This window comes from Rhinatrema bivittatum, chromosome 1, assembly GCF_901001135.1.
Source record: "Rhinatrema bivittatum chromosome 1, aRhiBiv1.1, whole genome shotgun sequence".
NCBI lineage: Eukaryota > Metazoa > Chordata > Amphibia > Gymnophiona > Rhinatrematidae > Rhinatrema > Rhinatrema bivittatum.
The window spans coordinates 772,689,617-772,716,167 of record NC_042615.1 but is presented as its reverse complement, the minus strand read 5'-3'; the positions used below and the strand labels follow the sequence as shown (position 1 = coordinate 772,716,167).

Below are 26,551 nucleotides of genomic sequence, written 5' to 3'. Positions count from 1 at the left end.
CTCTCATCACTCAGAATCAGGGCCGGTTGCGCCATCCCAACCTTCAATCCCTATCCTTGACAGCATGGATGTTGAAAGCTTGATCTTACAATCACTTAATCTCTCAACTAATGTTTCTCAAGTGCTTATAGCTTCCCGCAAACCTTCCACAAGAGAGAATTATTCTTTCAAATGGAAACGATTTACTTCCTGGTGCAAACAAAACAATACGGATCCTTTCACTTGCCCCACAACTACTCTTCTAGATTATCTGTACTATCTCTCAGACTCTGGTCTTCAGACATCGTCAATCAGAGTACATTTGAGTGCAATCTCAGCTTATCATAACAAGATAGGAGATGCACCTTTCTCCACACAACCTCTTGTCAGTAGATTCATGAGAGGTCTAACTCAGCTTAAACCACCAATTCGGCCCCCAGCTACACAATGGGACCTCAATCTGGTCTTAACAGGTTTAGTGCGTTCTCCCTTTGAACCCATAGATACCTGTGAAATTAAATTTCTCACATGGAAAACTATTTTCCTCATAGCCATTACATCAGCTAGGAGGGTTAGTGAATTGCAAGCACTTGTCACATATGAACCTTATACAAAGTTCCTCCATGACAGAGTGGTTCTCCGAACACATCCAAAATTCCTTCCTAAGGTAGTTACGGAATTCCACTTAAATCAAACTATAGTTCTACCCACATTCTTTCCAAAGCCTCACTCTCATCAAGGCGAAAGAGCTTTACACACTTTGGACTGTAAACGTGCATTGTCCTATTATTTGAATCGCACTACGTCCCTCAGAAAATCCAATCAGCTTTTTGTCTCTTATGACCCAAATAAGCCAGGTAAAGCAGTGGGAAAGCATACTCTATCTAATTGGTTAGCAGACTGCATACAATTTTGCTATACAAAAGCAGGCCTTCCTCTCCAAGGGCGAGTAAAGGCACATTCAGTACGAGCAATGTCAACCTCAGTAGCACATTTTCGTTCAGTACCAATCATTGACATTTGTAAGCAGCAACATGGAGTTCCCTTCATACCTTTGCAGCTCATTACTGTTTGGACAAGGAAGGACGACAAGATTCCGCCTATGGACAATCTGTCTTAAAGAACTTGTTTCCAGTTTAATCCCAACTCCCTCTACATCCAGCCTGATGTGATCTTCGGCTGCATCATTTCCTCTAACATGCATCACTGCTTCCTGCATGGACAATGACTCAGCCTCTAGCTTGCTAATCACCCATATGTGAGGACTAGCATCCTGCTTGTCCTGGGATAAAGCAAAATTGCTTACCTTGTAATAGGTGTTATCCCAGGACAGCAGGATGTAGTCCTCACGAAACCCACCCACCACCCTGAGGAGTTGGGCATCAGACTTTATTATTTTCGTTTTGCTATCGCTTATTGCTACATACAAGACTGGAGTGAGACCCCCTGTGGCAGGGAATATCATGGCATGCCGGGCATGCTCAGTAGCCTCAGGCAGCCAGTTTAAAGCTTCTAGAAACTTGCCAGAAGTTTTTCCCGCTTAAGGGCTCCGTGGATGACGTCACCCATATGTGAGGACTACATCCTGCTGTCCTGGGATAACACCTATTACAAGGTAAGCAATTTTGCTTTCTTCACAAGGCAGCTAATTCAGGAAGAAATAACCTTTTTATATACTTCATGCTTTATGTCTGGAAAGGGCTGGGGTGGAGAGCTTGATAATGCACTTTCCTCCCCAGCTCAGATAAGCATATTGAATTGGCTCTGCTTGAATGTCCTGAATCTTTTACCTTTTTTGTTTTATAGCTAGTGTTTTAGAATGGATAAACATTTTTTTCCATTGTGTTCAGTCTTCTTCCAAGTGTCCATGATATCCTGTTTTCTCTTCTTACTCTCAAATATTGACAAGCTACTAACCAGATAGAGCTGCGTCCAAGGACCTCAAACTTGTGTGCGCAGTTTTTTCTTTTATTAAAAATGTTTCCTTGAGATAATGATTCTTGGCTACGGTTTGGGCATTTAACTGTTAGTACATGCTGTTATCTCATAGTAATGCCCAGTGTTATGGGCACTGTAGCTTAATTAAAATATTTCAGTGCATGACCATAGTGCTTTATGAGGTTCATTATCCTAGAAAAATCGACCATTTTTAGCCTTTTAGTAATTTCTTTCTGAACATTGGCATAGGTTCCCCTGGGCAAAGCTAGCAATGCAGTGCTCTGTCATGAACTTGAAGCATGGGTATGAGCTGGGCTCACTGAGGAGAGTCTCCTTAGTGCTCCAAACATGATGCAGATTTTGCTCACTTTGTCGACCATTACTTGGCTGAAATCTCACGATTGATTTACCCTAACTCTTCCTGTTACCTAAAGGTCACCCAATGTTGATAACAGGAGCTTGGATTCAAGCTCAGATATGCTGCCTCTGAACATTTGTTGGTGAATCGAGTATCCACCATAGATTTAGAAGAACATTTGTTCTATGGCTTTTAGACTTCTTGACATTTAAATATGGATGTTTCTCTCTGTCTTAATTTTCACAGACTAACACAGTAGGCCTCATTGGAGTTAGGCAATCATCATGCTTTAGTGAAACAGTACATCTGGTGATCACCTATGGATACCTTCAAATGTCATAGGGGTAGTTGTGCAAGTATTGGAATAAATTTGATCAGTAATAGAAATAATTTTTTCATTATTAAGTAAGAGTAAATTCTCCTTTTCTGTGATTGTGATAATAACTCAAGGCCTCACCTGAGAATCAAGTATAAGAAGAAAACTGTCATTCTTTTACTTGGTCTTGAGAAACGCAAGGATTGTTTCATCCGAATTAGTAGTAAGCAAGGCTAATTACATGCGGTTATTATCCCAAACCTAATAAACCTGATACTTCACTTTCAATGCATATCCAGCATAGCTCTCTGCTTCAACGGCAGGGGGGAATGAAGAAAAGTGGATCTATATACAGACAACAACCAACAAAGACTGAATTACATAGTCTGGGTAAACAAGCATGGGTGTAGCTTGCTTATTGCGGCGGTTACTACCCCTAACTAATTAAGCTAGATATTTCACTTAGATGCAGTTCCAACACTGCTCTCTACATTAATGGTGGGGGTGGAAGGGAAATAGAACCAAAAGGTTACTAAAGTATGAGAAAAAAAAAAGTGTGAAAGCTTGCTGGGCAGACTGGATGGGCCTTTAAGTCTTCTTCTGCCGTCATTTCTATGTTTCTATGTCAAGCAGAAATATTAGGGTTGTGGAGGAGAAAATAGGGTTATGAATGGCTGCTGTAGCAGGTCGTGAATCAAGTTTCCTTACCAGCTCTTTGGCATCTTATTTCTATTTTAAAATCACAAACTCTTCCCTGGAAAGTTTAAACTGTGTGACAGCAAACCTGATTAATTAGGCTGCCCTTTATCTCAACCTCTCTTTTCAGAAGAATTATACAGGGGGCTACCTGTTCGCCAGTGAGGGACTTCTGTTTATTGACATAATTGGAGTTTGGCAAAACTGATTTAAGTTGAACTATTAAGGATCTAATCAGTGTGATTCTCTCCCCCAAAAGTAGAAAGATGAAAATCTCTCGTGTACATACACTTTTGGCAATCCTGAAAATCCAACTGCCTAGTTGTACCTTCAGGAGAGGTTTGGAAAGCACAAGAGAAAATTATTGTACTAGTTCTTGTAGGCACAGGATGGTTCACTAAAGCAGAGACTAGCAATAAAATGCAGCAACAGATGCCAGTTGCCCAATAGTTTAATACTCTGATTCACTAAAGAATGCAAAAATGAAATTTTATGACCTATTAGTAAAAATTTGTAACCTATCATTAAAATAGACCTTTTCACCTGAGGCCTTGAGGGTGGCCAATGTAACCCTGATATCTTTTTAAAAAAAAAAAAAAAAAAAAAAAAAAGGCTTCAGGGGTGATCCAAGAAACTATAGACAGGTGAGCCTGACTTCAGTGCTGGGAAAAATAATGGAAACTATTCTAAAAATTAAAATCTCATAACGTATAGATAGACACGGTTTAATGGGACACAGCCAACATGCATTTACCCAAGGGAAGTCTTGCCTTACAAATCTGCAACTGTGGTTTTTTGTTGTTGTTTTTTTAAGGGGTGAATAAGCATATGGATAAAAGTGAACTGGCAGATGTGAATTTGGATTTTCAGAAGGAGTTTGGCAAAGTCCCTCAAGTCTTCTAAAAAAACCCCAAAACCTAGCAAGTCATGGGATAGGAGGGGATATCCTTTTTGTCTATTGCAAACTGCTTAAAAGACAGGAAATAGAGTAGGATTAATTGGTCAGTTTTCTCAGTGGAAAAGGGTAAACAGTGGAGTGCCTCTGTAATTGGACCAGTGCTTTTCAATATATTTATAAATGATCTAGAAAAGGGGACATGAGTGAGGCGATCAAATTTGCAGATGTCACAAAATTTTTAATGCTTTTTTTTAATGATTTTTGGCACATAATATAAAATTTAAAAAGAGAAAAAAATATATGCAGTTTTCACCTATGGTGTACATAATCATTGATAAAAACATTGGATGGAGGAGGTTTGGTTAATGATTATACACAAAAAGAGTTCACCCATGGGGGTTCAACACTCATATGAAACCCTTCCTCTATCTTTTCAAAAATTGTTTTTGGTTAAACAGCTGGGCTATAGGAGCCATCAGAGACTCCGCAGCCCTAGTGAATTTTTTGGATTAATATGACTCATTGTTTTGAGTATACAATAGTGTATTTTGAATGTTAGAGAAGATATTGATGGGGCATTAATTCATTGATTTGATAGTTCATCACAAAATTATTCAGAGCAGTTAAATCATATGTGAATTGTGATAAATTGCAGGAAAGCCTTGCGAGACTGGAAGATTTGGCAATCAGATGGAATTTAATGTGCACAAGTGCAAGGCGATACATACAGGGAAAAGTAACCCACACTGTAGTTACATGCAGGCCGATACGTTTCGGCGCGCATTTTCGACGCGCTAGCTTTACCCCTTATTCAGTAAGGGGTAATAGGGCGTCCAAAACACGCGCCCAACCCCCCGAACCTAATAGCGCCCGCAACATGCAAATGCATGTTGATGGCCCTAATAGGTATTCCCGCACGATTCAGTAAGTAAAATGTGCAGCCAAGCCGCACATTTTACTTTCAGAAATTAGCGCCTCCCCAAAGGTAGGCGCTAATTTCTCGAGGCACCGGGAAAGTGCACAGAAAAGCAGTAAAAACTGCTTTTCTGTGCACCCTCCGACTTAATATCATGGCGATATTAAGTTGGAGGTCTCGAAAGTTTAAAAAAATAAAAAAAAATTTGAAATAGGCCCGTGGGTTGAAAACCAGACGCTCAATTTTGCCGGCGTCTGGTTTCCAAACCCGTGGCTGTCAGCGGGCTCGAGAACCAACGCCGGCAAAATTGAGCATTGGCTGTCAAACCCGCTGACAGCCGCCACTCTTGTCCAAAAAGAGGCGCTAGGGACGCGCTAGTGTCCCTAGCACCTCTTTTTACCGCCGGGCCTAATTTAAATAAAATTTACTGTATCGCGCGCACAGGAGAGTGTCCTGTGTGCGCACCGGGAGAGCGGGCACTCGCCCGCTCTCCCGCATTTTTTACTGTATCGGCCCACCAGTTAGGTTTCATATTAGGAATTACCACCCAGGAAAAATATCTAGGGGTCATAGTGGATAATACATTGAAGTCGTTCGCTCAGTGTGCTGCGGCAGTCAAAAAAACAAACAGTAAAATGGAGAATGTCATAATGCCTCTGTATAGCTCCATAATGTATAGATAGACATTGAATACACTGAATACTGTATGCAATACTGGTCGCATCTCAAAAAAGATATAGTTGCACTGGAGAAGGTACAGAGAAGGGTGACCAAAATGATAAAGGGCATGGAACAGCAACCCTATGAGGAAAGGCTAAAGAGGTTTAGGACTGTTCAGCTTGGAGAAGAGATGACTGGGGAGGATATGACAGAGGTCTATAAAATCATAAGAGGTCTAGAATGGGGAAGTGTGAATCTGTTATTTACTGTTTCAGATAATTGAAGGACCAGGGGGCATTCCTTGAAGTTAGCATGTGGCACATTTAAGACTAATCGGAGACAATCAAAATCTCCTTGATCCTGAAATTTTTGCAGGACGGCTTGAAGGGGTTGTCTCTCAACTCCCTCAAGGTTCAGGTGGCCCTGCTGGCCTGTTTTAGAGCCAAAGTGGACATCATCAGTCTATCAATCCATCCAGATGTTTCCTGCTTCCTGAGAGGGGTCAAACAAATCCAACCACCATTAAAGTGGCCGGTGCCCCTATGGAATCTGTCTAGTTCTAGACTTCCTAGCGGGAGCTTTCTTCAGACCTACACGTGGGCTGTCACTACGGCTCCTGACTTTGAAGACTGCATTCCTAGTTGGCAATATGTTCAGGCCATCGCATCTCCAAACTTCAAGCGCTATCCTGCCGGGAACCGTTCCTCAGGTTCACACCAGGATCCATACAGCTACTGTCCCCTCCTTTCTCCCGAAGGTGGTTACTCAGTTTCATCTAAACCAAACCATCTTGCTGCCATCTCCAGATGAACATAAGGACTCTGAAGACTCACGCCGCCTTCGCCATCTAAATGTTGACAGACTCCTAGTCCGATACTTGGAAAGGTCGGAATCTGTATGAAAGACGGACCACCTATTCGTCCTTCACAGCGGGATGAAACGGGGAAGTGGCCTTGCGGGCAACTATAGCCCGCTGGATCAAAGAAGTAATCAAGGCAGTCTACGAAGAGGCAGGGAAACCTCTGCCTCTACAGGTTAAGGCCCATTCTACAAGGGCCCAGGCAGTGTCCTGGGCGGAAACCAAGATAAGATGCTGTCTTCTGCCAACATCTGTTGGTCGGCGACGTGGTCCTCCATACATACCTTCTCCAGGTTCTACCGCCTGGATGTCCAGGCCCTGGAGGACACAACCTTTGCAAGGGCAGTACTAAGTGGACCACGGGCAGCCTCCCACCTGGTTCGGGAGTAGCTTTTGTACATCCCATTGGTCCTGAGTCCATCTGCTATATGATAGGAAATGGAGAAATTACTTACCTGATAATTTCGTTTTCCTTAGTGTAGACAGATGGACTCAGCTTCCCACCCATGGCTGCCCCAGAATCTGGAAAACTCGGGTGGCAAACCCCGATAACAAGACAAGAATGGGTAAGCCAGGTATTACCCCTAGTTCAAGACACCCATACTTGCCGGGTGTCGGCGTTATTCAGTTGAGTGCACTGGCGGTCTCCAATTTGGAAATCAGTTGAACCAGTCCTAGTTAATCAAGTTAGCCAAATTAATCAAGTTATTATAGCACACATATATCCATAATTGCTTTTCGAGGAGAATACTGAAGAGCTAAGCTTCCTGCACGGGTATATGTAGGCTGACATCAGCTTTGAAATCTGACTCCATCTGCTATCAGGAGTACACTATACCCATTGGTCCTGAGTCCATCTGTCTACACTATGGAAAATAAAATTATCAGGTAAGTCATTTCTCCAATATATAATAAAACAATTTCACTGGTGCTATATACAATGGGCGACTGATGCTGGTTTTTGTGATTGATATAGAAGTACCCAGATTACTTGTAGTTCTGGGCGTGGTTTTTGTGATTTTGGATCATACCAGTTGTGGGATCACCATTCGACCCTCCAACAACTCTCCGCTACTACTTCAGAATCGCTCTACTCAGCAAGGAGGTCAGCACGGTATGGCCCGAGGAAGTCTTTCTACCACCAGAGGAAGTACTATCTTCTGGCACTTCATGGCTGTCCCAGACAGCAGTGGGCTCCCAAACTTAAGCCGGCACCCCAGCCAAAACCTGGGATGGGGTTTTAACTGGATCATGGGGAGCAGCTGCCCATACCAGAGACGCAGGCTATGGTTCTTCGCGAACCGGTGGCCCAGTATAACCTTAGACCAGTGGTTTCTGTCTATTGTCCACCAAGGGTACCGATTGAACCCCTTTGGGTGTCCCGCTAAATTCTCCTCATTGCCCATTTTGGGGGCCGGTAGTACATCAGGAGGTACTTCTTTGGGAGCTTTGCCCTCTTAACAGCCAGAACGGTCAAGCCTGTCCCACCAGGGCAAAGAGGCCAGGGATTCTACTCCCGGTACTTCCTGATTCCAAAGAGAACATGGGGACTTTGTCCCATCCTCGGCCTGAAGTTCTTTTAACAAGTTTCTCAGAAAAATAAAGTTCAGGATGGTTTCCCTGGGCACCCTGATTCCCATCTTGCAAAAAGGGGACTAGCTATGCTCTCTCGATCTAAAGGATGCCCACACTCACATAGAGATCATCCCAGGTCACAGGAAGCATCTCAGATTTCTGGTGGGGGGAAAAAAAGCGCTTCCAGGCCAGTGTGTTGCTGTTCTGGCTAGGGTCGGCCCCACCCTCGTGTCTTAACCAAATGACTGACCATGGTGGGGGCGCACCGCTGCAGACTGGGAGTGCATGTTTTCCCTTATCTGGACGATTGGCTGGTTAAGAGTGCCTCTCGGGCAGGGGCAGATCGGTTCTTGCACGTGACCATCCGGGTGCTGGAGTCACTAGGGTTAGTCATCAATTACCGCACCTCAGCCCATCACCTCAATTGGAGTTTATTGAAACCTTGCTAGACATGACTCAGGAGAAGGCCTTCCTGATGCATGCCAGGGCGATCACCTTGGCGTCCATAGCGGAGGTGATTCAACAGAGCCAGCAGGTTTCAGTCCGGTACATGTTGAAGCTGCTGGGCCATATGGCCGCAACCATCCATGTCACACCCTTAACACGATTGCACATGGGCAGATCCCAGTAGATCTTAAGGTTGCAGTGGCACCCAGAACCTTCAGGACCGCATCTGTATCACGCCTTCCCTCTGGGGCTCCTTGTCCTGGTGATGTGTCCTTTCCAATTTGGAGCAGGGAATATCTTTCCAGAATCCTCCTACCCAAATTGTCCTTACCACAGATGCGTCCACCCTAGGGTGGGGTGCCCATGTGGAAGGGGCTCTGCACCCAGAGTCTGGTCCGCTCAGGAAGTACAGTGTCAAATCAACTTCCTGAAGCTCTGGGCGATCAGGTACACTCTATGGGCTTTCAAGGATTGGCTGTCCATCAAGTTGTCATGTGGTATGTCAACAAGCAGGGAGGCACAGATTTGTGTCAGGAAGCGGTGCAGATCTGGTCCTGGGCTCTATCCCACGGGATGTTGCTCCAGGCCTTATACCTAAATAACACAATACCCAGAGAATATTTAAACAGTACAAAATAATGTGCAAAGTTTATTGAATCGTATCACAATCCTCATTCTATCTAGACATTAAAAGCTCTTTATATCACACATTCATACACATTCACACCCTACTAAAACATTTAAAACATGTCTGATAAACATAGTGACCCCTAATACACTTTACCATCAATTTTATATCAATGTACTATAAATATGAAATCACATGAATATAGCAATGAATTGTTTATTCAATTTTACAAATCTCTTATTGTTTCCTTAATGCAGTGGATAACCACCACTGCTCGCCTCAGTTGGGTTATAATCCACTATCCATTGTTTCTCAGATGGTTTTTTTTAAACCATTGATTATTTCCTTAACACTGTGAACGCCACCTCTTGCTCGCCACAGTGTAAACACACTCAGCTGTCCAACAAAAGATCAGTCGGGGCTTCTTCAGGGACTCGTGCACAATAAACACTTCATCAATCCGAGATGTACTGTTCTTCAACGATTTCTAAAAAAATCAAAAACATCAAAAAGGACTCCCATAAACATTTCCAAATTTCCTATACCTATCACGGAATAACATCTAGATAGATACTAACCTAAAATAGAAGACGCCAGTACTATCTGTTCACATGTCAGAGTAAAACGTTAAAATTCAACAAGGGACAATATTGATACTATATTATGTTGAGATTTGGCTAGATGAATTTGGATATTTTCCTGGAATCCCACATTTCTCCAGTCCATTTTTATTTTTTACAAGATTCTTCTTTTTTTAATCTCTAAAGAGGTTTATTTAGGAATAAAATACAATTTTCTTGAATTGATGATCCATTTTTTGTATCCTGTTGTATGGTCTGTAAATTATCTGTTGCTAACTATAGTTGTTTTTCTCCAGATAAATGGTAAATGGTTTTCTATAAAGACTGAATAGTTCTACGGTCCACTCTCCTAGGTGGTAGTTAAGTTATCCATTCTTTTTATGTGGTTAACGAACAGACATAGTCTAGTAATCACTGAGACCACCTTAATCTGAGAATATTCTTAACTATTAATGAACTTGGAAGAGGCTTCTTTGTGGTAATGTGCTATACCACAAAGAAGCATATATATTAAGCCTATATATGTGACTATTCAGATGGTATCTAAAGGAGAGTGTTCCAGGTAATCACCTTATACCTGTAGTACTGCTAGAATAAAATTGTTTTATTACCTTTGAATATGAAAATAAAATTGGTTTGTGTTATTTTCAAGTTTCTGGAGATGCTGACCGCACTGGAGACAGACTGGCTTTCTCTTCATCCTTTAAAAGCCACACTAGTAGAGATCTAGACCTGGCTAGCCTCACCACGGATGACCTGCTTGCTTTGCCATCAGATGGATCATTGCCTAGTCACCAAGCCTCTATCTCTAATCCACTGATACAGAGAAACGAGCAAAGCTGGAAATATCATCATAAATTCTCTCTCAAAAAATATACCCCTTATTCTTTGTTTGACATTAAAAGAGAGCTTGACTTTCAAGATACTTTTAATGTTTTGGGTAAGCAAAATCTCACTGACCTTTCTCCATATAAAAGCTTCAATTCTGGAACTGTAGAAAAGCCTCAAAAGTTATCTGTGGAAGATAATAGCAGTCAATCAGCTTCAAAGTTTCCTTCTTCCAAGAATTATCCAAGGTGGTTGACGAGCCAGAAGTCTGATTTGAATGTATCTGGGATAACCAGCATTCCTGATATCAAATATCCAATGTGGCTGAAAAACTATGGCCTACTTTCTGATTCAGTTGATAGAGATTTTACTCTCAAATTTCACACAAAGGCTGACAGTTCTTCAGTACAGACTCCTGAAGGTCTCAACAGTATGACACATCTGGACAAGTTGAATAATTTCAATGTGCTTGAAAGCAGCAAGCGTCTAAATTCGATGGGGGATGATGAAGGCTTGTCTCAACACAGGTTTGGCAGAGTGCATGAAACGTCAGTTTTCCAGCAGGAGGATTTAGCCACATCGCCATGTTCCAAAGAGCCATTCAAAGGTACTTGTAAAAATTATTTAATACTTTTTGGACATCTTTGTTTGATTTTTCTGGAATTGTTGAGGAGTTTTATATATAGATATAGATATATATAATCTAGTCTAGTTAGATCTGTAAAATGTTGTGGCATAGTCCCTTTCTGATTAAACTAGCAGTCTTAAACTAACATGGAGAAGGCTGCTAATGTATATAACAGACCAAGTTGGTAAAGTGTGTGCTGGCTGTGTAGCACAAATTAGGAGCATTTCCAGCTCTTTCAATCTCTTCCCGTGCCCGCACTCCCACCCCCACCTCCATGATTCTGGCTGAAGCAGGTAGAGTGAGTGCACATGTGAGAGACAGGACCTATGCACTCACTCACTCATGTTTACCTTGGCCTGCTGCCACTGGAACCATGAAGTACGATCTAAGGCAGAAGAGGGAAGGGAGCAATGGAAAGAATTTGGTCTGGGAGCAGGGTGAGGGCAGCAGATGGGATCAGAGGTTCAGAGTGAGGTAGCAGAAGATAAACAGGATGTCCAGCTGCCTAGCACTTGATCAGTCACTACCTCACCTGTTCAGTCTGACACCACTATCCTGGCACATGAATCAGAAATCTCTCCGTGAACACATTTTTTTAAAACTTTCATTAGGCACTGTCATCATTGACCCCCCAAGCAGAATTACAATAAAAGAAAAACTACAATTCCCATACAGCCCACTACCCTATGTACATAAAATACCCACCCCTTCCAAACCATATACTTCCAAAATTCCAATTTTCTCAAAAAATAACAGGTATAGACTTATTAATAACCTGCCCCCTCCACCAACCTGGCCCAATAACTGAGAACATAAAACAAATCCCATTCCCAAATTCCAGTAGATCTTCCCCTAAAACTGCTCTTACCTCAAATGAACGTACCCAGCTGCAAATGTTTAAAGGCGAAATGCATGTACAGGCATAGGTATCGGAATAGGGGGGGTCACACAAGCCATGTCCTGACTAGCTTTAAATAGGAGAGCATTAGGAGTATGTACTCAGCATTTTAAAAAAATTGCAGTCTCATCCAGTCTCCCCAAAAATAAGCCACTGTCACCCCAAAACAGCTCCTCTGCCCCCTCCCCCCCACAACAGGGCACTATTCCCCAGACCACCCCACTTCTCTTATCCTGTCTGCAGGTTTAAATAGGACCAGAGTGATCTCCAGTTGCTCCTGCCTTGCTGCCACAACATCTGCTTCCTCAGCATACCTTATAAACCATTATTACTATTTCTCATTTCTAAAGCCCTACTAGACATAGCTAGCACAATATGTGCTAGCTATGTCCCTGCTCCAAGACGCTTTCAATCTAGATGAGACAAATATACAAATGAGTCTGTGGGCAGTGTATTTATTGTAGGGAAGTACTTAAATTTAAAAGCAGCTTCCAAAATGTGGGGAGGAGCACAATTTTGATTCAGGCTCCCTAATCCAAGTCACACAGGAAAAAGGGTAGTTCCCCGTACGTATCCGGATCAGTCCAGACTCCTGGGTTTTGCCCCCCCCCCTCCCCCTCCTAGCAGATAGAGACAGAGAAGTTCTAAAGGACTCTGACGTATATAGCAGGGCGCCACCTACAGTCCATCACTATTTCTCTGTCTTCTAGCAGATGGAGCAGGAGCAAAACCTATAGTCTGTGATAGATAGCTTTTAAAGAAAAAAAAAAAAAGTAGAAAATAATAAGTTAGGTTAATTAATTATTTTTCTTAAGAGCACAGAAGTGAGACAGGTTTCAGCCTCCCAGGGGTTGTCAGGTTCTGAGAGGCAGCTGCTGCTGTGGGTCGAGGGTCCTTACAGCCTAGTGCAACACTGGGGGTGATACCGGGGAGCCCTGTTCATTCCCCCCAGTTGGGCCAGGACCCGGAAGCTATCGGGCAAGTATTTAAAAAAAAAAAATAAAAAAAAAATTATTTTTTTGTAAATTTACTTTTTTTGATACTTGGATTCTCCCATCCCTCGTGGTCGAGTCGTGTCCCTCCGTTTCTTTTTTTGCCATCGTTTTTCGGCTATTTTTGGTGGTAAAAAATTTGTTTTTTGCTGAGGTAAAAATGCCACGGAGACTATCTTGTCGGGCTTGTGGAGCTGCGCGTGCGCTTGTCAAGGGACGGCCTCTGTTCAAACTGCATGTCTGAGGGAGAGGGAGCCTCCACAACCCCTAAGGGGGTTGTTTTACGGGTCCAGTCGGTCTCAGGAGTTTTTCAAAACTTGCATTCTCCTTCTGTCAGCCCATTCCCGCTGAGCGCAGGAACGGGTGCCATTTTGAATTCGCTCGAGTCAGCGAACTCAGCGGCCCTGTCAGTGGCGGGGGAGGGGATTCTCCTGCCGCCTTTATCCCCTCAAAGAATGGTCCCTGAGGGGGACAACTCAGGAGGGCTGGGCGCAAAAGGCAGCACAGTTATCCCCAAGGGGGATACGGTTGCTTCTTCCTCTTGACTTTTTTTTTTTTTTCATCCGATTTTGTACTGCTCCTCCACAGGGCTTTTAAGGCTCAGAGAGCAGGAAAAAAAGAGAGCGCTGGATAAATCTTTATTATTGGATTCTCCGGCCAGGCCTAAGGAATGGGCCAAGTCTCAGGATGGGCTTGAACCCTCTAAATCTAAGCGTCCTTTGAGGTTTGTTTGTTTTGTTTGTTTGTTTGTTTATTTATTTAACACTTTTTTTTTTTTTTATACCGACCTTCATAGTAATAACCATATCGGATCGGTTTACATTTAACAAGGGTATAACTGGCTCATAACTAAAGTAAGTGACTCCTCAGCCTGATTCTACTACTTCCACCGATTCTGATAGCCTGGATGGAATGGACGGGCCTTCGCAGCCTCCATGGGGGGCTGATAGGGACCCAGACCAGTCTGAGGGTTCCCCGGGGATCCCATGTTATGGAAGGGGATGACCCGAAGGTTGTCCAACTCTTTAGGAAGGAAGAGTTAGGAATTCTCATTCCCACTATTTTAGGGGAGTTGGGTTTTGAGGCTCCCCATGAAGAATCTTGGTTGGGATCTTCAGACCCAATATTGTTGGGACTCCGGGGACCACCCTTCTCTTTTCCTCTTCATTTTTCAGCCTTGGATTTGATTTTTAGGGACTGGGATACCCCAGACTTGGGTCTGAAAGTTGCAAAGGCTATGGATAAGCTATACCCTTTACCAGAGGAAGCTTTAGAGCTGCTTCGTACTCCCAAGGTGGATGCAGCTGAGTTGGTTGTTACAAAAAAGACCACCATCCCTGTTAAAGGTGCAACTGCTCTCAAGGATTTGCAGGATAGAAAGCTAGAGCTTCAATTAAAAAAGACTTTTGAAGTCTTTGCACTTGGCGTCAGAGCTGCTTTATGTAGCAATTTTTCTTTAAGAGTGGGTCTTCGTTGGCAACAACAACTTCAGGCCAATGAATCGCTGTCAGAGGTGGAAGCCCTCCGAGCGGGCCGGCTTGAAGCGGTCATTGCTTATAGTTTGGATGCCTTTTATGATTTACTCTGCACATTCGCTAGAACCATGGTATCGGCTGTCTCTGCCCATCATCTCTTGTGGCTACGAAACTGGTCGGTTGATTTTTCTTCGAAGTCCCAGCTGGGATCTCTTCCTTTCAAGGGCAAACTACTGTTTGGTAAGGAGCTAGAGCAGTGGTTCTCAACCCTGTCCTGGGGAACCCCCAGCCAGTCGGGTTTTCAGGATATCCACAATGAATATGCATGAGAGAAAATTTGCATACACTGCCTCCATAACATGCAAATTTTCTCTCATGCATATTCTTTGTGGATATCCTGAAAACCAGACTGGCTGGGGGGGGGGGGTCCCCAGGGCAGGGTTGAGAACCACTGAGCTAGAGGATCTAATTCAGTCTCTGGGAGAGAATAAAGTTCATCGTTTGCCAGAAGATTGGCCAAAACAGAGAGGTACATTTTCCTCTAAATCTGTTTCGTGGTGGCCTAAAGTCTAGGGCTCCTCGGGCGTCAACGCCCTCCTTTCGACAAAATTCCAACAGGCAACAGTTGTGGTCTCAGTCCTTTCGTGGATGACGTTTCGGTAGACCGGGTATCTCCCAATCCGCAAAGGGCGGAAAGTCTTCACAATGATTTGATGCTGGTCCATTCCTCGGTTCCAGTAGTCAGAGGCAGATTGTCTCTTTTACGAGGAGTGGACCAAAATAACATTGGACCACTGGGTTCCCTCTGTGATAAGACACTGCTACGCTTTAGATTTTGCATGCCGTCCCAGTCCCAAGTTCCTGGTTTCTCCATGTGGGTACGCAACCAAGCGCCAGGCGGTAGAGGAGACGTTACAGCGCTTGTTGAACCTTGGCGCTATCATTCCTGTTCCTCTGGGTCAACAACGAAAGGGCCGTTTCTCCATTTACTTTGTGGTTCCAAAAAAAGAAGGAACTTTCCATCCCATTCTTGATTTAAAGCGGGTCAACAGGTGTCTTCGGATTCCCCGCTTCCACATGGAGACGTTTAGGTCAGTCATCGCTGCGGTCCGTCAAGGGGAGTTTCTGGCATCTCTAGATCTGACGGAAGCGTATCTACACATCAGTATTCGATCCGATCACCAGAAGTTCCTGCGATTTTTCAATCCTGGGACTTCATTACCAGTTTCAAGCCCTGCCATTCGACCTAGCCACAGCACCCAGGACATTCACCAAAATAATGGTTGTGGTGGGAGTGCAGTTTCGTTGAAAAGGATTGTTAGTTCAACCGTATTTGGATGATTGGCTGATTTGAGCGAAGTCGGAGATCCTTTGCCAGGAAGTAATCCACAGGGTACTTCTTTTGTTACAAACCCTTGGATGGGTTGTCAATCTGTCCAAGAGTCGCCTAATGACCTCCCAGTCATTAGAATATCTGGGGGCCATGTTCGATACACGACAAGGCTGTTATAATTAGTGAGGTTTGGGTGGACCCTTGGACACTGTGGCAGCTGACCATGCCCTTGGGGGGGCAGTCTCGTTAGGGGCCACATAAGAACATAAGAAATTGCCATGCTGGGACAGACCAAGGGTCCATCAAGCCCAGCATCCTGTTTCCAACAGAGGCCAAAAACCAGGCCACAAGAACCTGGCAATTACCCAAACACTAACATATGTCAGGCTCAGCTGAGGACACACAAACACAGAGATTTGATCTTGATTTAAACAAACAGACTGATACAGAAAAATGCGCGGGAGAGCTGGCGAGCACCCGCTCTCCCGGCGCACGCACAGGCTGCTCTCGGCGTGTGATTCAGGAGGGTGGCCTATGCAAATTAGGGCCCGCGGTAAAAGGAGGCACTAGGAACACTAGCGCATCCCTAGCACCTCTTTTTTGACCAGATCGACGGCTGTCAGCGGGTTTGATAGCCGACGCTCAATTTTGCCGGCATCGGTTCTCAAACCCGCTGACAGCCACGGGTTCAGAAACCGGACACTGGCATAATTGAGCGTCCGTTTTCCGACCCGCGGGCCAATTTTTTTTTTTTTTTTTTAATTTTGGGGCCTCTGACTTAATGTTGCTATGATATTAAGTTGGAGGGTGTACAGAAAAACAGTTTTTTCTGCTTTTCTGTACACTTCCGTGGTGCCGGCCGAAATTAACGCCAGCCTTTGGGCAGGCGTTAATTTCTGAAAGTAAAATGTGCGGCTTGGCATGTTATAAGGGGTAAAGCTAGCGCATCCAAACCTGGGCTAACAGTGCACTCCGGTGGAGTGCACTGTTAGCCCAGGTTTGGATGTGCGTTTTCGATGCACTGTACTGTATCGGCCTGAATGTTGTGTAGCCAGTAGCCCAGCTGGGCTAGAATCCCTCAGGCGCTGGAACAGCAACTCCTCCGCTAGCAGTGCTGTAGTGGAAAGAACTGAGAATGAGTGAGTACAGTGGAATATGGAGAACCCCAGGATGGGAAGAGTAGGCCCTCGAGCGAGTACCTGATCCCGGAGAGCTGAGAGACTTGTAGGAGATGTACTCACACAGCGGTTCCATGTAGGAGATGGCACCAAGGCTGGAACGGAGGCAGGCCCTCGAGGAGCGAGTCCCTGATTCCAGGGAAAGCTCTGAGGTGGAGATGGTAGTACTCACTGGTGTTGATGGCGAATCCTTCCAGGCAGAAGAGAAGGTAGGAGCAGGCAACGAGTCAGGGAATATGGGCCCTCGAGGAGCGAGTACCGGTTTCCTGATAGTGACCTGAAAAGCAGATGAGGCCCCCGAGGAATGGGTACCCCGTTAGCGTTAAGAGTCCAATGAAGATTGGAGGCAGTGTGGTCCAACAGACGCTCGACTGCCTCTTGGCCCTTGGAGCCATCCTACCGGTGCCACTGAGGGAGCAAGGATTAGGCTATTATTCTGTCTACTTCGTGGTTCCCAAGAAAGAAAGCTCCTTTCGTCCCATCCTGGACCTCAAGCTGGTCAACAAGGCTCTCAAGGTGCCTCACTTTCGTATGGAGATATTACGGTCAGTTGTGGCGGCGGTGCATCGCGGGGAGTTCCTGGCCTCCTTGGACCTGATGGAGGCGTATCTCCACATCCCCATCTTCAAAGCACATCATGCTTCCTGCGTTTCAAGGTCCTCGGCCAGCATTTCCAGTTCCAGGCCTTACCTTCGGGTTGGCGGCTGCTCCCCGCACCTTCACCAAGATCATGGTAGTGGTGGCAGCTGCTCTACGTCGGGAAGGAATCTAAGTCCATCCCTACCTGGTCAACTGGCTCATTCGGGTGAAGTCAAAAGAACTGTGTCTTCAAGTGGTGGAACGAGTCTTGCACCTTCTCCGCTCCCTCGGCTGGGACGTAAATTTCCCCAAAAGCAACCTTACTCCTTCTCAGACCCTAGACTTCTTAGGAGCATGCTTAGATACCAACGCCGGGAAAGTCTTCCTGCGCCAGGATCGGGCTCGGTCTCTTGTAATGCAGGTCCAGCACTTCCGGAGCCTCCAACTTCCCACAGCATGGGATTACCTCCAAGTCCTAGGCACTATGGCTTCTACTATAGATTTAGTGCCGTGGGCTTTTGTGCATATGCGTCCCCTATAGAGGGTGTTACTCTCCCGCTGGAAGCCGGTATCTCAAGATTTTCAAGCCCTACTTCCGCTGCCCGACATAGCCAGCCGCAGCCTGGGCTGGTGGCTCAGCCTCGACCAGTTCCTGAAGAGAGTGGATCTGGAGGTCCCACAGTGGGTGATCGTCACAACGGATGCAAGCCTCTCCAGTTGGGGAGCAGTGTGCCAGCGGCAGTCGGCTCAGGCCTCATGGCCGATTAACCGGCTGGAGACCAGAGCGGTCCGTCTCGCCCTGCAGCGATTCCTCCTTTGGTTGATCGAGCGGTGCGGATCCTCTCAGACAATGCAACCACGGTGGCATACATCAGTCGCCAAGGAGGGACGAGGAGCCAACATGTTGTGCGGGAAGCGGACAAGCTGATTGCATGGGCGGAGCTGCATCTTTCTCTCCTCGTCCCACATAGCTGGGATCAAAAACATTCAGGCGGACTTCCTAAGCTGACAATGCATAGATCCAGGGGAGTGGGAGCTCTCCGAGGAAGCAGTGTCGCTCCTCTTCAGCAGATGGGGAGCCCCACACCTGGACTTGATGGCGACGCTCCGGAACACGAAGGCTCCCCGCTTCTTCAGCCACCGCCGAAAACATGGTGCAGAGGGCGTGGATGCTCTAGTCCTTCCCTGGCCGCAAAATCTCCTCCTCTATGTATTCCCACCATTGTCCCTGGTGGGCAAGGTGCTGTGCAGAATAGAGCTTCATCAGGGGCCTGTTAATCTGGTGGCCCCGGAATGGCCTCGAAGACCATGGTTGGCAGACCTAGTCAACCTAGCGGTCGATGGTCCTCTCCGCCTCTGACACCTTCTGAACCTTCTGTGCCAAGGGCCAGTATTTTTAGACCGGGCAGATTGCTTCTGTCATGCGGCATGGCTTTTGAATGGTGTAGGTTGAGGAGACGTGGCTATCCAGAAGCGGTCATCTCCACGCTCCTCAAGGCGCGGAAGACATCCACCTCCATTTCCTGTGTCCGGATCTGGAAAGTGTTTAAGGCTTAGTGCACTTCCATGGACATCGCTCCGCACTGGGCTTCCATTGCACATGTTTTGTCTTTCCTACAGCGTGGCCTGGACAAGGGCTCAGGTTACAGCACTTGGGGCTCTGGTTCGTCATCAGGAGACAGCTCCTCTTTCTGCAATCCGGATATAGTCCGATTCTTGAAAGGAGTAAAGCATGTCAGGCCACCGATTCACATCCTCTGTCCTTCGTGGAGTCTTAACTTGGTCCTTTGGGTACTCACCGGGCCGCCATTTGAGCCTTAGCGGAGCGCATCTCTCAAGGATTGCACCCTCGAGGCAGCCTTCCTCGAGTCCATTTGTTCTGCGCGCCGGATCTCGGAGTTACAGGCTCTATCCTGCAGAGAACCTTTTCTCCGTTTTACGGACTCTGGGGTGTCCCTGTCCACAGTGCCCTCCTTCTTGCCTAAGGTGGTTTCGCCTTTTCATCTGAATCAGTCTGTGGAACTTCCTTCCTTCGCCGCTGAGGATCGGCTGGAACTTCGGAGACTGGATTTCAAGTGGGTTCTTATTCGTTATCTGGCGGTCACCAATGAGTTTCGCTTATCGGACCACCTGTTTGTTCTCTGGAGCGGTCCCAGGCACAGCCATCAGACGTCCAAAACCACGATCGCGTGCTGGTTGAAGGATGCCATTGCCTCAGTGTACATTGGGGTCAGCCATCGCCCTCCAGACGGCATCAAGGCTCATTCACTCCGTGCTCAAGCAACCTCCTGGGCTGAGAGTCGATCTGTCTCACCGTAGGAGATATGTAGAGCTGCTACATAGAAATCGTTGCATTCCTTTGCATGGAACTATTGCTTGAATCTGCAACCTCCTGGGTTTGGCTCCTTTGGCGACCAGGTCCTTTGAACCGGGCTATCCGGGGCCCAACCTACGTAGGGAAGCTTTGGTACATCCCACTGTCTGGACTGATCCGGTACATACAGGGAAAGAAAATTATTCCTTACCTGCTAATTTTCGTTCCTGTAGTACCACGGATCAATCCAAACACCCTCAGAATCATGCGTTTGGGATAGCAGCTCTCCTTACCAGCATCTGTTTTCCTATCTGCTTTTTGCTGTTATTACTGTTCTTACCAGTTGGTTAACGTTGCAAGTTTTTTGCCTGTTGGCATGTTTCCTCCAAAATTTTGATGTGGTTCATACGTTGAGTATTTTATACAGATTCCTTGATCCATCCAAACGTTTTTTCCTCTTGCTTTGATATTCTTAATACTGAAGGGACAGGAGAGGGCGCGCCAGCTTATAAGAGGCCAGCCGTTGAGTTTGCTTTGACGCCACTTGCTGGAAGGGGACATAACCCACTGTCTGGACTGATCCGTGGTACTATAGGACGAAAATTAGCAGATAAGGAATAATTTTCTTTTCAGTGCTATTAAAAAAAAAAAAAAAAAAAAAAAAAAAAAGTGTGTCAAAGACAGTGCATTCCACTAAATTTTGGATTGGGACAAAAATAAATATTAAAGTATGCAAAGAAGCCCCAATACCCTTGCTGCACAAATATTGTATTCACAAATATAAACACCAAAATTCAAAAAAAAACTCTTATCTTCAAAAACTTTAATCCAAACAAATTTATTTTTATTAAAATGTTAGAGATCCCAACTACCTAAAACCACCCTCCTCCATAAGCACTCATACACAAGCACACATAACACCCACCAAAACCTATTTAAAAAACTGAGCCCTGCAATAAAGGACAAAATGTCCCTTATAACGATGAAACAAAATATCTCGCCCTTATTACCCAAAGACTATCCCTAAAAATAAAACAGTAACACTCTATAGATATGTCCCTCCTACAAAATTATAGATATGCAAAACAATTTTGTTTTTGTTACACATTTTTTCTAAATGTTTGGAAGACTTTACCCTTACTAGGCCCACGGTCATTACTTTGGACTGTATCTGGGATGCTATTGCTGGCTTAGCTTCTCAACTGGGTCAGAATGCTATTTCTCAGCATTCCCTCTCGGTCACTATAAACTTCTCAAACTGAGCTAGTGAAAATCTGTTCTCAGATTTTGGATTTTCAGCCTCAGATTTTTTTTTTAATGAAAATGTTGACTGTTAGGCCGTGCAGCTTTCAGCTTAAAATGGAACTTTTAGAAAATGCAACCAGATCTAAAAATATTAGACTGGTAAATTTTTCCAAGACAAAAATCTGTGCCTCTAACGCAAATGTTGAGAGATTTCTTGGAGATTTTAAAAATCCCTGAGAGCATTTTGCCAGCAAGTGCTAAACCCTACTATCTACTTTCAGCTAAGAAAAATCTTGCTGCAGATTCTGATCGCAGGCTTCTTTGATGTTCTAAATGTCGCAGATTTGCTGGAGCATTCTGACTCCGACTTTGGTATCAACATTACTAGCCACGTGGTGGATTCTGACTGAGATCTTGTGATGAAATTTCTCTTAGGAATACAATTACTCCTTTTTTTTTTTTTAATTCACGTGTTAATGTTTCCTGATATTTTTGCTTTGAGACGAGCTGTTCTATAACTTGGTGCTCTATTTTGGTTAAATTTCCTTGCAAGTGTGTGGTCAAGTTACAGAGGGTCAAATATATTTCTTTGACACTTCCCCCCCCCCCCCCCCCCCCGCGTACAACTGACCAATTTCATAGTTAGAGACAGGCTTCTACTTCCCTGCCAATATCTTCCTCCCCTTTGTTGGCTCCTCCATGATTTTGGCTTTAAATGTGTATTTGCTGAACTAAGCTAACATTGGTCGTCTTCGCTTATAATTTTTTTTTCCTCACTGTATTACTACTCCCCCTCAATTAGTGGGGCTAAAGTTTGTTAAATATTTTCCTTTATGCACTTGATTGTGTTCTTTATTTGATTTAATTTTCTTATTTCTGTACAAGTTATTCTTGGAATTATTGTAAAAGCAATAAGAACATAAGAAATTGCCATGCTGGGTCAGACCAAGGTCCATCAAGCCCAGCATCCTGTTTCTAACAGTGGCCAATCCAGGCCATAAGAACCTGGCAAGTACCCAAAACACTAAGTCTATTCCATGTTACTGTTTCTAGTAATAGCAGTGGTTATTATCTAAGTCAACTTAATTAATAGCAGGTAATGGACTTCTCCTCCAAGAACTTATCCAATCCTTTTTTAAACCCAGCTACACTAACCACATCCTCTGACAACAAATTCCAGAGCTTTATTGTGCGTTGAGTGAAAAAGAATTTTCTCCGATTAGTCTTAAATGTGCTACTTGTTAACTTCATGGAATGCCCCCTAGTCATTCTATTATCCGAAAGAGTAAATAACCGATTCACATCTACCCGTTCTAGACCTCTCATGATTTTAAACATCTCTATCAAATCCCCCCCTCAGCCGTCTCTTCTCCAAGCTGAAAAGCCCTAACCTCTTCAGTCTTTCCTCATAGGGGAGCTGTTCCATTCCCCAGCAGCTCTTAAGTGATGGCGGTCCCATGAGGTTGGGGCCGCCATCTCGTTAAAGGGCCACTTGTTGCATTCTTTTGTCTCACTGTTTTTGGCCGCGAGACAAAAGAACGTGGCATACTGCCGCAATGCTTTTTCGAGGGAGAGGCCCCACTATCTTGGCGATACCCTCCGCGATAGTGGAACCCTTCTTGTTATAAAACATTACGGCTTAGTGCATCCAGGACAAATTTGTACCTGAGGCAGAGAGATTTTTTTTAACCTTAACCACTAAGCTACTCCTTTACTCTAGGGGCTCAACTGTCTTTATTGACTCAAGAAAAAGGTTGTCTTTATCATCTGAACCTTCTTTTTTAACTTGACAGCCTGTATTTTGAACGATCACTGACTGCGTCATCTTCCATACTCAAGGTACAGATTTAAATTGAAACTGTCCTCATCCTGGCCAATGAATCTCGCTGGATCCATTTATAAGCAAACCAAGGCAGCTGCTTCAATACTTGTTCTTTCTTTTCTCCTCCGGACTCACTACATCAGTCAAAGTGCATCTGAGTGCCATGGAGGATAAAATTATTTCCATTTATTCTTTAATGTCAAAGTTTACGAAAGGCTTATGCATACTAAACCTCTGGTGGCCAAACCACCTGTTCCATGGGATCTTTGAGCCATTGGAGTCTGCTTCTTTGAGGTTTCTCTCATAGGAAGTATTATTCCTTGTTTTAATCATGCCAGCCAGAAGTATCAGACATTGGTTCATTACACTCCTTTTTATGTGCAATTCTTCCACAATACAGTGGTGCTCCAGAGTTTCTGCCAAACACGATGTCAGCTTTTCATATAAATCAAGCCATTGTGTTACCCTTGTTCTTTCTGAAGGCCACATGCACATGAAGGTGAGAGAGCCCATCATTGCTTAGACTGCATAAAAGCTTTGGTTTATTACTGAAAGAACTCAGCCACATTATCAGTGCTTGCAACTATTCATCTGTTATGGTCCTAACTGACTGGGCATAGTAGTTTCTAAACGTAATTTGTCCAATTGGCTAGCAAACTGTATCATGAATTATGTGCTCGCTGGCCTCCAGATTTTAGACTTAGTTTCGGCACATCACGTGAAAGCCATGGCTACATCAGTGGCTCATCTGTGAGCTGTGTCCATCAGACATCTGCAAACTTACAATTTGATTGTCAGTGCACATATCCCATTACTGCCTGGACAGTAAACTTGTAAAAGCATTTTTGCAATTCCTGGTCACCTAGTAGTCTGCTCTCTTCGGTAGGGTCTGAGTTGCTTTTTCAGCAAGTGCTCCGCTGCAGTCCTCAGCTTGATACTCCCCACATGTCATGGCTAATTCAGTCCTGATTGTCGATGGAGAAAGCAAGTTTGATTACTGTAAATGGTGTTTTTTGTAGATAGGATAAGTTAGCCATGCTAAATATCCACTTGCCTCCTTGGAGAGTTGACCTGTAAATTTTCCTCTGAAATCAACTGAGGAGCTCACGAGGCAATGCCCTTATGGGAATCCCTGCACATGTTCAGTAGAGCAAAAGCTTTATATAAGACGAGAAGGGTCTGTTTGGTGCCATTGGATGGCGTCACCCATGAGTCCATGGCAATTTATCCTTCTGTCTACTGAGAACACTTCTTACGATAAGCGAAACCTACTGTCACTATTCAAAAGGGTTTATCTGGCTAATTTTGAAGTTAGCTGAACAGACTCAGAGATTTGAATTTCCTGTCTTGCCAAATGGAAAAAGTTTTAGCTGGGTAAGTGATTAACTGGATGAAATTTTAGCTAGATAAAGAGGCAGAGCAGGGATATTCTGGAAGCATGGCCAAAATTTATCTGGCTAATACTGATGTGCAGCACCAGTCAGATAAACTTGCCTGGCCAAGTCCAGTCAGAGAAATCACAATCCTAAATATAGCCAGGTAAAGTTAACCATTCAGCTTTAGCCGGGTGTTTTTAGTGTCAGACTTAACCAGGTAAGTGCTCCCTGCTAGTTACCCTGTTAACTTTACTCAACTGCCTTTCTGCTTGCCGCAACCACAGAATATTGTCCTCGTTGGGACACATACAGGACTCAGTTTAGTGTCTCAATAATACATTCTTGAACTTGGGTTTAGTGATACAGGATTGATATTGTTGTATTGGAGGAAATGCTTTTATCTCTAGCTGATGTGCATCAAAAAGTGTGCCATCCGTTACATGATCATATAAACTTGATGAGACTAAAGATCAAATTGTGTTATCAGTTAACGTATGACTCTGCTCCTATAGTTTGTTGGAAATTACTTCCTGCAGATAGCCGCCTATGAGTTATGAGTACTACAGTACAAGCACTAGTAGAATCAATGAAAGTTTTATTTTCTAGATGACATGATTGAACTGCTCATCCTGAAGGCAGAAAGGGCTCTGGAGTCTTCCGTACAGGCAGTTCCAAGTTCCATGGAAAATATTGGTAGCCCTAAGACAGAAGATATAGTGGACACAGAACGATCATGGGAAAAGATTCCAGTTACTTTGTAAGTAAACCCTAGCAGAGACTGAAACAGAGAGTCCAATGTAATAAAACATAAGTAAGATTCTGTGTCAAAATTAATATAGCTTCTTTACTAACATGCTAACAAAATAGTTAATTTGTGATGCAGTAAGCAAATGGCATGCAAATTCATCAGAAGTTAAAAATACAAGCTAAGAAATAGGTATACTAAAAACAGAAAAGTGCTAACGTTTTTACCATTTTTAATTTAAAACATTGACCACTTACTTTTCCATACTGGAACCCCTGAGCCAGAGGGACTCAGTCCCAGTACTTCTGAGCCAGAAGTCTTTTTGGCTTATATAAAAGAATCCAGTAAGGTCTACCATCTTCTGTGAGAGCAAAGTCATAAATTGCTTTTCTTGTCCCATGCAGGAATTGAATATCTTCACATCTGTCAGTCAGGACTCAAAACCAACTCTTTTAGGGTTCAGCTCAGTGCCATTGATGCTTTTTGCCATCATGTAGAAGAAAACCAATTATTACTACATGGACTAGTTGTCAGATTCATGTGTGTCTCATTTCAAAGGCTCTGTCAAGCTTCCTATTGTGTCGTCGGACATAAATGTTATTTTAACCCAGCTGCTGAAAGCCTCTTTAGAACTTCTGAATTCTTATGAGCTCAAGTACCTGATTGAGAAATTTACTTTTTTGGTGGCTATCACTTCAGTTTCCAGTGTCGCTCCAGGCCCTAGTAACTTATCTGAATTGTACCAGATTTCACCGTAATAGGGTGGTACTTAGGATACATAAAAAGTTCCTTTCTAAGACTGTGCCTTAATCAGCCATTTCCTAGCATGTAGCAGATGGACTCAGGGCCAATGGGTATAGTGTACTCTTGACAGCATTTGGAGATGGAATCAGATTTCAATCTGATGTCAGCACTACATATACCCGTGCAGGAAGCTCTGCTCATCAGTATTTCTCCGTCTCCTTAGCAGTTTGGGACTCTACACACGCTTGCACAGCATTAGAAAATCCAAACCAAAGAAGATAAAAATCTTACCCCTACAAGATGAGCTCCGCTCTCCTGCAGCGATACCTAAGGGTCCCTCCCCTAGTTGAGAATCCTGAGGTGATTTCAGAGATCCCTCAGAGGTAAACCTCAGTCTGGTAGCTGGTTTCCGGCGTGGACTTAGCCCTCAGGAACGGGAGTGGTTGTGAGGCAGCAGGTGCAATATCGAGCACAGCGGTGAAGGTATTTCCCTCTCTCCCCGCAGCCGGAGACTGCCCGGCATGAGACCGGGAATACCACAAA

At 44.4% G+C, this 26,551-nt stretch overlaps 1 protein-coding gene across 3 annotated transcripts in view; it reads left to right on the top strand.

Moving 5' to 3' along the window:
* Window positions 1-26,551, top strand: part of C1H18orf54 (chromosome 1 C18orf54 homolog) — an 89,986-nt gene that overhangs the window by 19,998 nt on the left and 43,437 nt on the right. For 2 of the 3 annotated variants that reach the window (XM_029579871.1, XM_029579863.1), the window contains exons 3-4: window positions 10,504-11,286; window positions 25,126-25,276. In XM_029579871.1, the coding sequence (XP_029435731.1) occupies window positions 10,504-11,286; window positions 25,126-25,276 (934 nt within the window). The remainder of the gene's footprint in view (window positions 1-10,503; window positions 11,287-25,125; window positions 25,277-26,551) is intronic. The other variant, XM_029579877.1, reaches the window with a different exon arrangement.